Raw genomic sequence first — 15,268 nt, forward strand, 5'->3', positions numbered from 1 at the left:
AATTTAACTATCTGTCCAAATATTGTTGTAAAAGCAGCATTATAAATTTATCTGCCTCAGGCAGCTTATCCACCTCCCTCTGTACAAAACTTACCCCTCAGATTTCCTTCAAATGTCCCTCCCCTCACCTTCTCTCTCTAGTTCTAGACACCTCTCAGTCTCCTACGCCCAGTGAGAATAAACCCAGTTTATTCAACCTCTCCTTATAACTACAACCATTCATTCCAGGCAACAGCCAAGTCAGTCTCATTTGCACTTGGTATACAGTGTGTAAATTGGAAAGATGTAAAGGGATGTGGGATTGGTGCAAGCATATAGGGTTAGCATAGATAGGCATCACATTCAGTGGGCAGAAAGGACCCAGTTGCATGTTGTATTCAGTGATTCTATGAGTCTCCCATCAAAAGGGATAGAAGGCTAACTCTAACACAACAGTGGTTGAACCCTGTGCTAATCAAATCATTCTCATTCCATTTAAAGTTACAAGTCCTGCATTCCAGCATCTCTCCGTCAACAGATCCAGCAGCAAAACTTCGTAACAAGAAAGAGAATCAGAAGGAAGTTTGACAAGTTTCTGAAGAAAATCAGCCACTGCGAAACTGACCTCAGGTGCCTGAAGCTGAAATACCTCCTGGATATGGGAAACTTGAAAATAATGCCCATTCAGGAAATCTTTTGTGTGAAAGATCAAACATGGGATCATCAAGTGCTCCCAACATACAAGTTCATCTGCATCTCTGGAGAACATGGAGTCCAGTGGAATACCAAAGATGATGAGGTTTGCTCATTTTCTGTGTAATGTAGTCATCGTTGGTAAGAGGGATTCTGTCTTTAATTAGATCGGATGGCTCATAATGTAACCATCAGGTCATTGGGCTGGCTAAAGCTGCAGGGAGAGACAACATTGCCAAGTAACATCAAAGGACCAGTTATCTATATACCATGATGTCAGGGGCAGCAGGTGACTTTACCTCAGTGAATGAAAAAATCATTTGACCCATTGTACTGATACCAGTCCACTTAATGGTTAAGGAAAAAGTAAAATTTGCATTTCAAACCTTCTTTCTAATCGGTTTCCACCAATCTTTCAGGAAATATATTCCAGATAATAGTAGTTTGCTGCGTGCAAATTTATCTCTTCATCTTCACCACACCAGTACTTAGTGTTCTTTTCACCAATTATCTTTAATCTGTGGCTGCCAATCTTCCTACTAAGGGGGTTGTTTATTTTGTGAAAATCCTTCATAACTTTAAATATTATCATTAACCGCTTCTTCTGCTCTATTGCCCTGTCTTCAGCTTGGACTCTTTTCTGGTAAAGCTCTCTACTCTGTTTAGGGCATTGATATTCTTTCTGACATGGACTACATTGAAAGTGGACACAATATATAGTTAAGGTCTACTTCAAAAAATCCTCTACCAGATATATCTTTTCCTCCCGTCTGTATTCAGGTTTCCAAAGGGATCATTCCATTTATGACTCCCTGGTCCACTCTTCCATCTCCACCAACCACTCACCTTCTTTCTTGCAAGCACTGAAGAGGGATCAAACATAGAATCAGAATTGTGCAGCTTGGAAATGGGCTATTCAGCCACACATCTACACTCACCAGTGGGCACCCGACTGCACTGGTCCCATCTCCCACCACCTGACCCATAGCCTTCCATGTCCAAGCAATTCAAATACTCATCCTGGCATTTCTTAATAAAATCTGTCCTTTTACCGCTCAGCATCTAGTGATCCAAACAGTTTTTTCTAAGTGAAGTATCAAGTCTTAATAGATTGCTTTACATTTCTAATTACGAGATCTCCTCTACAATGTATAAGCCAAATGCAAATCTGCAACTGTCTTACAGAACAACTCAATTCAGTCTGCGAGGGTAACCCTGAATTCCCATGTTCTTCACTTAAATTCCCAATCACACTCCTACTGCAAAGTTCTTAATGACAGATATTTCATTATTCACTATTAATAATTATATTTCTGCCAATTTCCAAAGAGCAACATTTAGTTTGGTATTCTTCTATTTTAGAATTTGCCTTTATATTTCTTATCTTCACATTCTATTTGATCCCTTTACATCTGTTTCTACCTCACTCTTCATTGATCTCAAAAATTCTCCCACAATATCTTCACAATCAAACATCATTCTTAACTTGAAAATCAAAAACAGAATCCGCAGAAAATATAATTCAAAACAAAAAGCAGAAAGTATTTGAAATATTCAGTAGGCTGGGCAGTATTTGTGGAGAAAGAGGAACAGAGCAAGCATTTCACATTAATAACTAGGTCTGCAACTGGATCCCTGCTCCAGCGTCCTGACAATGCTCAAGCTTTACAGTCCACTGTAAATCATCCCTACAATCACCAGGATCCTTTTCTGCAGTGAATACTGAAACAAAGTATTCATTAAATACCTCTGCTATCTCCTTAGGTTCCATACACAGTTTTGTGCTGTCACACTTGATTGGTCCTATTCTCTCACATCTTATCCTCTTGCTCTTAGAATACCTTGGGGTTTTCTTTAATCCTGGTCACCAAGGCCTTCTCATAGCCTCTTCTGGCTCCCCTAATCTCATTCTTAAGTTCCTTCCTGCTAGCCTTAGAATCATCTAGATCTCTATCATTACCTAGTTTTTTTTTAATCTTAGGCACTAGTATAATTGTTGCCTTTTTGGGGCAAGTGGGGATTTCCGCCCATAGCAGTGAGAGGTTGAAAATGTCCTTGAATACTCCCACCAGTTGGTTGGCACAGGTTTTCAGAGCCTCACCAGGTACTCCATTGGGTTCACCCTCTTTAAAGACAGAGATCACAGGATCACTGGGTGCAGCAGAGATCTTCACAGCCATGGTTATATTCTCCCTTTCAAAATGAGCGCAGAGGTGTTGAGTTCATATGGTAGTGAAGCATTGCTGCCATTCATGTCTGATTTTGCCTTGTAGGAAGTAATGTCTCGCAAACCCCGCCAGAGTTGTCCTACATCCAATGTCGCCTCCAACTTTGTTCGTAATTGTCTCTTCACCCTTGAAATAGCCCTCCACAAGTCATACCTGGTTTTCTGGTACAGATCTGGGTCGCCAGCCTTGAAAGCCATAGGTCTAGCCTTCAGCAGACAATATACCTCCTGGTTCATCCATGGCTTTTGGTTTGGGAATGTACAGTAAGTCTTTGTAGGCACACACTCATCCACACAGGTTTTACTGAAGTCGGTAACAACTGCGGCATACTCATCCAGATTTGAAATTGAATCCCTGAACACAGTCCAGTCCACCGATTCAAAGAGGTCCTGTAGGCACTCCTGTGCTTCCCTTGTCCATACCTTCTTGGTCCTCACTGCTGGTGCTTCAGTCTTCAGTCTCTGCCTATACTCAGGGAGCAGAAGTACAGCCAGGTGATCAGACTTCCCGAAGTGAGGGCGTGGAATAACACAGTAGGCATTCTTCATGGTGGTGGTCCAGTGTTTTGTTTCCTCTGGTATTGCAAGTGATCTGTTGATGGTAATTGCTTAGTGATTTTTTCAAACTGGCCTGGTTAAAATCCCCCAATATGATGGTGAAAGCCTTAGGGTGCCCCGTTTCGTGCAAGTTGATCCCATAGCTCAGATCATCTAAAGCCTGATTGATATTGGCCTGAGGTGAAACATAGAAACACAGAAAACCTAAAGCACAATACAGGCCCTTCAGCCCACAAAGCTGTGCCGAACATGTCCTTACCTTAGAACTACCTAGACTTACACATAACCCTATATTTTCCTAAGCTCCATGTATCCATACAGGGGTTTCTTAAACGACCCTATCGTTTCTGCTTCCACCACCGCTGCCCATTCCACACACTCACCACTCTCTGCGTGAAAAAAACTTACCCCTGACATCTCCTCTGTACCTACTTCCAAGCACCTTAAAAATATGCCCTCTCATGCTAACCATTTCAGCCCTGGGAAAAAGCCTCTGACTATCCATATGATCAATGCCTCTCATTATCTTATACACATCTATCAGGTCACCTCTTGTCTTCCGTTGCTTCAAGGAGAAAAGGCCGAGTTCACTCAACCTATTCTCATAAGGCATGATCCCCAATCCAGGCAACATCCTTGTAAATCTCCTCTGCACCCTTTCTATGGTTTCCACATCCTTCCTGTAGTGAGGCAACCAGAATTGAGCACAGTTCTCCAAGTAGGGTCTGACCAGGGTCCTATATAGCTGTAACATTACCTCTCGGCTCTTAAACACAATCCCACAATTGATGAAGGCCAATGCACCGTAAGCCTTCTTAACCACAGAGTCAACCTGCGTAGCAGCTTTGAGTGTCCTATGGACTTGGACCCCAAGATCCCTCTGATCCTCCACACTGCCAAGAGTCTTGCCATTAATGCTATATTCTGCCATCATATTTGACCTACCAAATGAACCACCTCACACTTATCTGGGTTGAACTCCATTTGGCACTTCTCAGCTCAGTTTTGCATCCTATCTATGTCTCATTGTAACCTTTGACAGCCATCCACACTATCCACAAAACTCCCAACTTTTGTGTCATCAGCAAATTTACTAACCCATCCCTCCACATCCTCATCCAGATCATTTATAAAAATCACAAAGAGTAGGGGTCCCAGAACAGATCTCTGAGGCACACTACTGGTCACCGGCCTCCATGCAGAATATGACCTGTCTACAACCACTCTTTGCCTTCTGTGGGCAAGCCAGTTCTGGATCCTCAAGGCAATGTTCCCTTGGATGCCATGCTTCCTTACTTTCTCAGTAAGCCTTGCATGGAGTACCTTATCAAATGCCTTGCTAAAATCCATATACACTACATCTATGGCTCTACCTTCATGTGGAATGCATACTGTTACCAAAATGATCCCGGAAATCTCCCATGGTAGGTAAGACGGACAGCACTTAACTGCTAGATATTCCAGGTCTGGTGAGCAGAAATGGATCAGCATTGATATATTTGTGCACCAACAGGAGTTGAATATGGGGCATAATCCTCCACCTCTGCTTTTGAGAGACTTTATAGATCTATCTTGACTATGTGTAGTGAACCCGTCGATCTGAATCGCTGCATCCAGTACGAAAGGGGTTAACCAGGATTCCATGAAACAAAGGACACATGTGGTCCTAATGTCCCTCTGATTCAGTATCCTAACTCTGAGATGGACACTAAGTTGACATTTTGTGATAACTTGAATTGACGCTTAAGGACTGTAGAAGGACTTGAGTTAGATATCAATCATCCAATGGAAGTGAATTTCAGTCATTGATGGACTTGGGTGTGGGCAGCTCCTGTTACTCCCACCCCATGACATTCTGCAGCTTCTCAGAAAGATATTTTGAACCCAACATTCTAAAGGCACAAACATCACAAGAATGAATGATATGCATTTGCCTCAGTAAGTGGCACAAAAATTCTTAGCTGAGAATTAATCTAAGATTTAATAGCGAAGTCGCATTTTCAATACATCAGCTTTAATTCATGCCTGAAAAGAGATGTAAAGAGCTTCTCTCTCTGATTTACCTTCTTGTTCAGCAATGGCAGGCCTTCTGTGACTTTCCAGAGATTGTTGACATCACTCTCAAGCAGGCTAGCCGAGATTATGTCTTAGAAGAAAGTCGAATTGTCACACTTACTAAACAAGACAACGAGGTTTTGGTAAGTTTAATTAAAGTCTTTTTTCCCATATTGAATGCAGACTGTTGAGAGATTTAAATAGAGGATCAAGTGTATAGTTATTTTAGAATAAGCTTTGAGTATCTGTATTGATAGTATATGACATGCTTTCCTGGGGATCCACAAGTCCTGCCTGTAGTCCTAGGATCACACTGATGCCCTTAAGCAGCACTGAGGGAGAATGACACTGTCAAAGGTGCTCTTTCCATTAGACATGAAACTGAGCTTCTCATTGTAGTACCGGTAATGTTACGGACTCCAGAGCAGGGAGTTCTCTAGTTTCAGCTCTGCATAGTTCAACCTGCTCCCCCTCTGTTGAGTATTATCCCTTCTCCTGTCCAACTTAGTTCCTCCAACACTCCTGCTACCCCTAATAACATTGTTTTTCTCCCCTCCACCTACAAAGTGAGGGCACCTGGGGCACCTGGGACCCACTGGGACAGCTCCCCACCTACCTTGTTTGATTCCATGCTCCACCTTCAATTCCTAACAGATTCCTCGAGCTGCACCCTTTCATTGCCTCCACCTATCACCTTCCCACTTTTGTCTCTATCCTTCCCTCCAACTGATGTATATCTTTGACAGCCATCCTCACTATCCACTACATTGTCCTGCAGCCCCTCTGTATTTGTATTCAAGTAACTTATATATATCACAAATAGCAGAAGTCTCAGCACTGATCCCTGCAGGGTCCTCTATTGTTTGTAGATAATGTAAATAAATATGTATGCCAAGTTTCAAAAGTTAGGGTGAGGGAAGATAATATGTCTCCCAGTTATGAGGTCATTGAAAAAATTTTACAGTGAAAGTAATATATTGGATAAGCATGAATGCATAAAAGCTTAAAAAAGGAAGTGTTTAAATTTATTCAGCCTGGAATGTCAACTCTTTGTTTTCCTGAATGGCAAAGTATTCTATATGAGAGACCCAAACCTTCAATGTCCCAACCAGGAACCAATTTAAACATAACAGAAACACAAGAAGTTCTGCAGATGTCAGAAATCTGGATCAACATGTGTGTTCCAATATCTGCAGAACAGCTTGAAGGTTTTGGATCTATCATAGAGAATACCTTGTGAGTCAGACACAATCAAATTTTATAGGTTAGTTTCTGCATAATACAGGTAAGGAAATATTGGATTGTGCATAATTAGGTACTTGACAAGATCCAATAGAAAGAAGTTGCATTTAAATGGAATGGCCATTGAGTGAGTGGGCGGGAGTTAGTGTGAGGAGTTGTGGCTTTTGCTCATCGAGGCTTCAGCAAGGAGAGGCGCAGGCTATAGTTAGAATAATTTTTGTTATTTATTCTTACTTTATTTCTTTCTTATTGCACATTTAGACCAGTAGGGATATTAGGCAGGATAGTGGAATGCTCCTCATGGAAGATGTGTGAAAGCAGGGAGACCTCCAGTGTCCCCAATGACTACACCTGCGAGAAGTTCATTCGGCTACAGCTTCTAACAGACCATGTTAAAGAGTTGGTGCTGAAACTGGATCAACTCTGGATCATTCAGGAGGCTGAGGGATTGATAGACAGGAGATATAGGGAGGTAGTTACACCCAAGATGCAGGACACAGGTAAGTGGGTAACCGTCAGGAGTATCACTTTGTGTATTTTTGAAGTGAGGGGGAATGACCAAAAGAGGAAAGCTGCAGTGCTCATGTTTCTGACACTGGGCCTAATTCTGTGACTCAGAAAAGAAGGGGGGAAAAGAGGCGAGCTGTGGTGATAGGGAATTCATTGCGTAGGGGAACAGAAAGGAGGTTCTGTTGATGAGAATGAGATTCCTGGATGGTACGTTGCCTCCTGGACGTCAAGGTTAGGGACATCTCTGATTGAGTCCACAGCATTCTTAAGTGGAAGGGAGAGCAGCCAGAGGTTGTGGTGTACATTGGTAACAATGTCAAGGGTAGGAGGGGATTGTGATCTCAGGATTGCTACCCATGCCAGGTACTAGTGAGGCCAGAACTAGGAAGATTATACAGTTTACCACATGGCTAAGGAGTTGATGTAGGAGGGAGGGATTCAGAGTTTTGGATCATTTGGCTCTCTTCCAGGGAAGGTGGGACATGTATAGAAGGGACAGTTTCACCTGAACTGGTGGGAGACTGACATCCTAGCAGAAAGGTTTGTTAGTGTTTCATGGGGGGGTAGTGGGGAGGTTTGAACAAGAGTCAAAGGGAATCAAAGGGTTGCACATGGTGGGACTAATTTTCTGAACTGTGTATATTTCAATGCAAGAGTATTGTCAGAAAGGCAGGTGAGCTCAGGGTGTGGATCAGCACATGGAATGATGATATTGTAGTGAGAGTTGGTTGCAGGAGGAGCAGTACTGGCAGCCCAACGTTCCAGGGCTCCAGTGTTTTAGACATGATAGAGAGGGAGGGATGGGGGGGGTGGGGTGGCATTACTAGTCCTGGAAAATGTCATGACAGTGCTCAGACAGGACAGACTGGATAACTAATCTCGTGAAGCTTTAGAGTGGATTATGAGAACACTCAGTCCTCTTTTATTGTCATTTAGAAATGCATACATGCATTAAGAAATGATACAATGTTTCTCTGGAGTGATATCACAAAAAACAGGACAGACCAAAGACTAACACTGACAGAACCACATAATTATAACATATAGTTACAGCAGTGCAAAGCAATACCATCATTTGATAAAGAACAGACCATGGGCACAGTAAAAGGAAGTCTCAAAGTCCCGAGTCGATTGACTCCTGAGTCCCCGATAGCAGGCGGCAAAAGGGAGAAACTCCCTGCCATAAACCTCCAGGCACCGTCAACTTGCCGATGCCTTGGAAGCAGCCGACCCCAGCCGACACTTGAGTCCATCCATCCGAAAACTTCGAGCTCCTGACTAGCCTCTCCGATACAGCCTCCCGAGCGCCATCCTCTGCCGAGCGCCGTCGACCTCTCTCCGGCCGCTGAAACACGCAAAGCCGAGGATTTCGGGGCCTTCAGCTCCGGAGATTCCAGCTACCACACAGTAGCAGCGGCAGCGAAGCGGGCATTTCAGAAGTTTTCCAGATGTTCCGCTGTGCTCTCACATCTGTCTCCATCAAATCAGAATTGTGCACGGTCCCCTACTTGACAGATAACAGACATCATCACCGAAGTGGCCGCGTGTGCTGCCGTCACACAGCTATCTTCTCCCCGCTCCCGGCTTTATGGGTAGAAATGAGGAATAAGAAAGGTCCGACAATGTGAATGGGATTATATTATAGACCACCCAACAGTCCGTGGGATTCAAAGGAAAAAATTGTAGAGAGGTTGCAGACTGTTTCAAGAAGTGTAAGGTTATGATAGTAGGTGATTTTAATTTTCTACATATTGACTGGGACTCTCAAACTGTGAAAATGTTGGATGGGAAAGGGTTTGTGAAATGTTTTCAGGAATGTTTCCTTATTCAGTACATGGAAGGCCCAACTAGAGTGAGTGCGATACTAGATCTCCTATTTGGGAATGATACAGGGAAGGTAACAGAAGTTTGTGTAGGGGGACACGTTGTATCTAGTGATCATAATGCCATCAGTTTCAATGTAATGATGGGAAAGGATAGGTCTGGTCCTCCGGTTGAAATTCTAAATTGGAGAAAGGCCAATATCAGAAACGTAAGTGTGGAGTTGAACAGGTTAATTTCTGGCAAAGGTGTATTTGGTAAGTGGGGGATCTTCAAAGGTGAAATTTAGAGAGCACAGTACTTGTATGTTCCTGTCAGAATAAAGGACAAGTGTAATGGGTTTAAAAAACGCAAACAACAGGAATTCTGCAGATGCTGGAAATTCAAGCAACACACATTAAAGTTGTTGGTGAACACAGCAGGCCAGGCAGCATCTCTAGGAAGAGGTACAGTCGATGTTTCAGGCCGAGACCCTTCGTCAGGACTAACTGAAGGAAGAGTTAGTAAGAGATTTGAAAGTGGGAGGGGGAGGGGGAGATCCAAAATGATAGGAGAAGACAGGAGGGGGAGGGATGGAGCCAAGAGTTGGACAGGTGATTGGCAAAGGGGATATGAGAGGATCATGGGACAGGAGGTCTGGGGAGAAGAACCCAGAGGATGGGCAAGGGGTATAGTCAGAGGGACAGAGGGAGAAAAAAGAGAGTGAGAGAAAGAATGTGTGTATAAAAATAAATAACGGATGGGGTACGAGGGGGAGGTGGGGCATTAGCAGGTTAGAGAAGTCGATGTTCATGCCATCAGGTTGGAGGCTACCCAGACAGAACATAAGGTCTTGTTCCTCCAACCTGAGTGTGGCTTCATCTTTACAGTAGAGGAGGCCGTGGATAGACATGTCAGAATGGGAATGGGATGTGGAATTAAAATGTGTGGCCACTGGGAGATCCTGCTTTCTCTGGCGGACAGAGCTTAGGTGTTCAGAAAAACGGTCTCCCAGTCTGCATCGGGTCTCGCCAATATATAGAAGGCCACATCGGGAGCACCGGATGCAGTATATCACCCCAGCCGACTTTGGTTTTCAAGAGATTTTGGGACCCTGGCTAAGAAAAATAAGGAGGTACATAACGGGTTTAAGTAGGTGGAAATAAGTGAGGAACTTGAGAATAAGAAACATAGAAACATAGAAACATAGAAAATAGGTGCAGGAGTAGGCCATTCGGCCCTTCGAGCCTGCACCGCCATTTATTATGATCATGGCTGATCATCCAACTCAGAACCCTGCACCAGCCTTCCCTCCATACCCCCTGATCCCCGTAGCCACAAGGGCCATATCTAACTCCCTCTTAAATATAGCCAATGAACTGGCCTCAACTGTTTCCTGTGGCAGAGAATTCCACAGATTCATCACTGTCTGTGTGAAGATGTTTTTCCCAATCTCGGTCCTAAAAGGCTTCCCCTTTATCCTCAAACTGTGGCCCCTCGTTCTGGACTTCCCCAACATCGGGAACAATCTTCCTGCATCTAGCCTGTCCAATCCCTTTAGGATTTTATACGTTTCAATCAGATCCCCCCTCAATCTTCTAAATTCCAACGAGTACAAGCCCAGTTCATCCAGTCTTTCTTCATATGAAAGTCCTGCCATCCCAGGAATCAATCTGGTGAACCTTTTTTGTACTCCCTCTATGGCAAGGATGTCTTTCCTCAGATTAGGGGACCAAAACTGCACACAATACTCCAGGTGTGGTCTCACCAAGGCCTTGTACAACTGCAGTAGTACCTCCCTGCTCCTGTACTCGAATCCTCTTGCTATAAATGCCAGCATACCATTCACCTTTTTCACCGCCTGCTGTACCTGCATGCCCACTTTCAATGACTGGTGTATAATGACACCCAGGTCTCGTTGCACCTCCCCTTTTCCTAATCAGCCACCATTCAGATAATAATCTGTTTTCCTATTTTTGCCACCAAAGTGGATAACTTCACATTTATCCACATTAAATTGCACCTGCCATGAATTTGCCCACTCACCCAACCTATCCAAGTCACTCTGCATCCTCTTAGCATCCTCCTCACAGCTAACACTGCCACCCAGCTTCGTGTCATCTGCAAACTTGGAGATGCTGTATTTAATTCCCTCATCCAAGTCATTAATCTATATTGTAAACAACTGGGGTCCCAGCACTGAGCCTTGCGGTACCCCACTAGTCACTGCCTGCCATTCTGAAAAGGTCCCGTTTATTCCCATTCTTTGCTTCCTGTCTGCTAACCAATTCTTTATCCACGTCAATACCTTATCCCCAATACCGTGTGCTTTAAGTTTGCACACTAATCTCCTGTGTGGGACCTTGTCAAAAACCTTTTGAAAATCCAAATATACCACATCCACTGGTTCTCCCCTATCCACTCTACTAGTTACATCCTCAAAAAATTCTATGAGATTCATCAGACATGATTTTCCTTTCACAAATCCATGCTGACTTTGTCCGATGATTTCACCGCTTTCCAAATGTGCTGTTATCACATCTTTGATAACTGACTCCAGCAGTTTCCCCACCACCGACGTTAGGCTAACCGGTCTATAATTCCCCGGTTTCTCTCTCCCTCCTTTTTTAAAAAGTGGGGTTACATTAAATGCAAGAGAACACTTAAAAATGAAATCGGGAGGGATCAAAGGATTGATGTTGTTCTAGAAGACAAGGTGAAGGAGAATCCTAAAGGCTCCTACAGATATATTAAGAGCAAAAGTATCTTTAAAAGGATGTGCTGAAACTGGAGAGGGTTGAAAGAAGATCCACAAAAATGATTCTGGAATTGAGTGGCTTGTCAAATAAAGAGTGCTTGATTGCTCTAAGCCTGTTTTCACTAGAATTCAGAAGAATTAGGGGTGAACTTATCGAATGGTGAAAGCCTTGATAGAGTGGGTGTGGAGAGGATGTTTCCTTTGATGGAAGAGTCTATGATTAGAGGACACAACCTCAGAATAGAGGGGCATCCTTTTAGAACGGAGATAAGGAAGAATTTCTTCAGCCAGAGAGTGCAAATCTGTGGAATTCTTTGCCGCAGGAAGCTGTGAGGGGCGACTTTACGTACGGGGGTGATTGATAAGTTCGTGGCCTGGGGATCTGGGTTATAGGGAAAGGTTGAATAGGTTACGACTTTATTTCTTAGAATGTAGAAGATGAGGGAAGATTTGATAGAAGTATATAAAATTGTCGAGATATAGGTAGGGTAAATGCAAGCAGATTTTTTCTACTGAGGTTGGATGAGACTAGAACTGGAGATCAAAAGTAAAGGGTGAAAGGAGAAATGTTTAAGGGGAACCTAAGGGGATCTGCTTCACTCAAGAGCTGGTGAGACTCTGGAACGAGCTGCCGGTGCAAGTGGTTCGTGTAAGCTCAATCTCAACATTTAACAGAAACTTGGATAGGTACATGGATAGGAAGGGTACGGAGGACTATGGTCTGGGTGCAGCTCAATGGGACAAGACAGATTAATGGTTTGGCATTGTCTATATGGGCAGAAGAGCCTGTTTCTGTGCTGTAGTAAGACATTAGACATAGGAGCACAATTAGGCTATTCGGCCATTGAGTTTGCTCTGCTCTGCATAGTATTCTATGACTCTTTGCTGAAAGGTGTTTGTAGCCCAGAACATCTGTTCACCTACCTTATGAACATTACATGGGATATTACCTGTGATAAAGCAGGCACAGCAAGATTCTACAAGACAAATTTGCTGTAATAATATCACATATTTGTATAATGAACATTGATTAAGAAGTAATTATTGACCTCAGGACACCAGGGTAAGGTTTGAAATAAAATTAAGGGTGTTTGAAATACTCAGCAGTTGAAAACTGATTGTGAAGGGATAAGAGGTGGGAGAGCATGAAGTGAAACATTAGCTCTACATCTCCCTCTCTTCACAAATGCTTCCAGGTCTGTTCAGTACTTATTGCATTTTCTGCTTTAATTTCAGATTTGTAGTATTTGCATTTGTTTTGATTTTGAACCACTGGCTACTGTCACTTTGTTTTTGAAATTCTTTGTGAGGGGTGAGAGTGGTGGGTGTTGAGGAAGTGTTGGATGTTAATCTTAGAGAAATGGTGTTACCCTTCACAATATCTGGAATATATTTATGCTGCAACAAAAAGAAACATAGAAATGCGTTGTGTGTTTCACTCTGGTGTTCCAGACTATTGGCAGCCTGTCTCTGTCACATCTATCTAATGGTTACCTCACTCTTCCAACCCTGCAGGAGGCAGTGTTTCCCACTCTGAGAGAGGCTCTATCTTTCATCGCCCTGATTGATGGCTATTACAGACTGACTGCTGATGCTCACCATTATTTCTGCAAAGAAGTGGCTCCCCCGAAACTGTTGCAACACATTGAAGACAATTGTCATGGACCAATCACGTATGTTCTGGGAATAAGAGTGCTCCAGTTTCTTAAAGAACTCATTAGACCAAAAGATGTCTGCATTCTCTTCTGCCTGTGTGCTGTATGTTCCTTCTCTGAAAGAACAACCAGACAACTAAATTCTTGTTGGTTTCTGGCAGCAGATAATGATGAAAAGCAGAAGTGGAGGATAAGTTAATGAGGTTTAAGCAGTTTGTAATGTGGGAATCTGAACTTCACGGCATTCTGTCTCAATTAAAAGTAGCCATACTATGCCTGTCTGGTAGTAACAATTCCACCTCACCTCCCTACATCAAATCCTCCACCTTGGCTCTTGGAGGGTCCATGCAATTACTTATTTATTTTTATTCTAAGTTTTTCTCTTCTTCCATGGCAGCTCCAACTTTGCTGTGTCCAAGCTAAGGAAGCATCGAAACAGGAAAGGTCTTTACATCCTTCGCTGCAGCCCCAAGGATTTCAACAAGTACTTCCTGACCGTTTGTGTTGAAGTAAGCCAACTGAGACAAATCAGACCAATATTCCCTAATGTGTGCCCATTCTTAATCCACTGTGACTGATATACCATGTATTCTTTTCTCCAGTTAGCTCTATCATCAATATTCGTGGAGCTTCTTTCTCCTGTGGACATCACTGCCGTTTGATCAGCACTGTAGCCATAGCAACTGAGTTAGATCTACAGGAAATGCTTTGCTCTGATAGGCAACAATATCGAGAGTACAGAGAGATATACCAGGATGTTGACGGAAATACAGGGTTAAAGGGAGATTGGATATATTAGATTTATTCTCGCTGCAATGCAGAAGTCTGAGGGATGACATTATTAGACCATAAGACATAGGAGCAGAATTAGGTCATTTGGCTTATCGATTTTCTCAATCATTCCATCGAGTCTGATTTATTATCTCTCTTAACCCTATTTTCCTGCCTTCTCCCCGTAACCTTTGACACCCTTACTAAGAACATATCAACCTCTGCTTTATATATACCCACAATGCTGGAAATCCGAGTAACACACACAAAATGTTGGAGGATTTCAGCAGGCCAGGCAACATCTAAGGAAAATAGTACAGTCAACAGTTCTGGTTGAGACCCTTCAGCAGGACCTGCTTTATATACAGCCACTGCCTTGGCTTCCACACCCTTATTTAGCAATGGCTTCCATACATTCACCACCCTCAGCTGAGGAAATTCTTCCTCATCTCTGTTCCAGAGGGACATTCTTCTGTTCTGAGGGCGTGCCTTCTATCCTGAATTTTCTCACTATTGAAAACATCCTCTGCACATCGACTCTATCTAGGCCTTTGAATACTTGATAGGTTTCAATGATATGCCCCTCATTCTTCCAAGCACCAGCAAGTACAGGCCCAGAAACAAACTCCCCTCATACGTTAACCTGTTCATTCCCGGAATCAATCTTGTGAACCTCCTCTGGACCATCTCCAATGCCTGCACATCCCTTCTTAAATAAGAGGCCCAAAACTGCTCGTAATACTCCAAGGGTGGTCTGACCAATGCCTTATAAAACCACAGCATTACATCCTTGCTCTCATATACTAGTTCTCTCAAAATGAATACTAAAATTGCATTTGCCTTCTTTACCAGCAATCCAACCAGCAAGTTAACCTTTAGACAATCTTGCACAATGACTCCCAGGTCCCTTTGTGCCTCCTATTTCTGAATTTTCTTTCTGTTTAGAAAATAGTCTACACCTTTATTCCTTCTAGCAAAGTTCATGACCTTTGATCATGAAGGCATAAATAAGATAGTCAC

At 43.1% G+C, this 15,268-nt stretch overlaps 1 protein-coding gene across 1 annotated transcript in view; it reads left to right on the plus strand.

The window, feature by feature from the left end:
• Window positions 1-13,986, plus strand: part of LOC134337404 (tyrosine-protein kinase JAK2-like) — a gene marked incomplete at its 3' end in the record, with an annotated part of 85,754 nt that extends 71,768 nt beyond the window's left edge. The window contains exons 6-9 of the mRNA XM_063032369.1: window positions 481-778; window positions 5,533-5,655; window positions 13,338-13,495; window positions 13,875-13,986. Coding sequence (XP_062888439.1) covers window positions 481-778; window positions 5,533-5,655; window positions 13,338-13,495; window positions 13,875-13,986 — 691 coding nt within the window. The remainder of the gene's footprint in view (window positions 1-480; window positions 779-5,532; window positions 5,656-13,337; window positions 13,496-13,874) is intronic.
• Window positions 13,987-15,268: the final 1,282 nt, after the last annotated feature.

The sequence above is a fragment of the Mobula hypostoma genome, chromosome 24, assembly GCF_963921235.1.
Source record: "Mobula hypostoma chromosome 24, sMobHyp1.1, whole genome shotgun sequence".
Classification (NCBI taxonomy): Eukaryota; Metazoa; Chordata; class Chondrichthyes; order Myliobatiformes; family Myliobatidae; genus Mobula; species Mobula hypostoma.